The sequence below is a fragment of the Oryzias melastigma genome, linkage group LG20 (genome assembly GCF_002922805.2).
Source record: "Oryzias melastigma strain HK-1 linkage group LG20, ASM292280v2, whole genome shotgun sequence".
Classification (NCBI taxonomy): domain Eukaryota; kingdom Metazoa; phylum Chordata; class Actinopteri; order Beloniformes; family Adrianichthyidae; genus Oryzias; species Oryzias melastigma.
The window spans coordinates 21023290-21023883 of NC_050531.1; the positions used below are offsets into that span (position 1 = coordinate 21023290).

Consider the following 594-nt stretch of genomic DNA (forward strand, 5'->3'; position numbering starts at 1 on the left):
ACACCAAACTTTGAAATGGCCCCCATTGAAAATAATAAAAGGGTGTGCACATAGACATGCAAACACAAAGGAAGTGGAAGACAAAAAAAAAGTGATGAAGAGAAATACCATGATAAAAAAAAAAACTAAGGAGAAAAACTTACCAGGCTTTTGCACCCCTGCCTCCTGCTCTCCGTTCTCCAATCCAGCACTCGTATCTGCAAACACACAAACGGATACAACCTGATTAACTAAGTGGACTGAAATATACTAGAAAAGACCATTCCTGGACTGTCAGGGCTTTTGGAGGGCATGGCAAGGTAGCTGTCAGGGTGTGTGTGTGTTTCTGTTAGCACCTTCCAGGCCAGACACAGTCAGGCTGAGCCAGCATGTATTTACTGGGAGCTGTCAGGACAGACGACGACGATGATGATGATGGTGTGTCTTCTGACTACTGAACTTCCTAATGCCTATATCAGTGACACCCGCTCAAAGTACAGAACCTCAAGGGCTGAGCCTCTTCAATCGGACTACAAAGAACCCCAATCTGAACGTTAACCAGTTAAGGAATGCGTTTCTTTCTAACCAAAATGTACAGCAGGGGTCTCAAACTCG

At 44.6% G+C, this 594-nt stretch overlaps 1 protein-coding gene across 7 annotated transcripts in view; it reads right to left on the bottom strand.

The window, feature by feature from the left end:
• The window catches only part of LOC112151031 (microtubule-associated protein 4), a 111504-nt gene that overhangs the window by 77042 nt on the left and 33868 nt on the right, over positions 1 to 594 (bottom strand). For all 7 annotated transcript variants that reach the window (XM_024279639.2, XM_024279636.2, XM_024279635.2 and 4 more), the window contains exon 3: positions 144 to 197. In XM_024279639.2, coding sequence (XP_024135407.1) covers positions 144 to 197 — 54 coding nt within the window. The remainder of the gene's footprint in view (positions 1 to 143; positions 198 to 594) is intronic.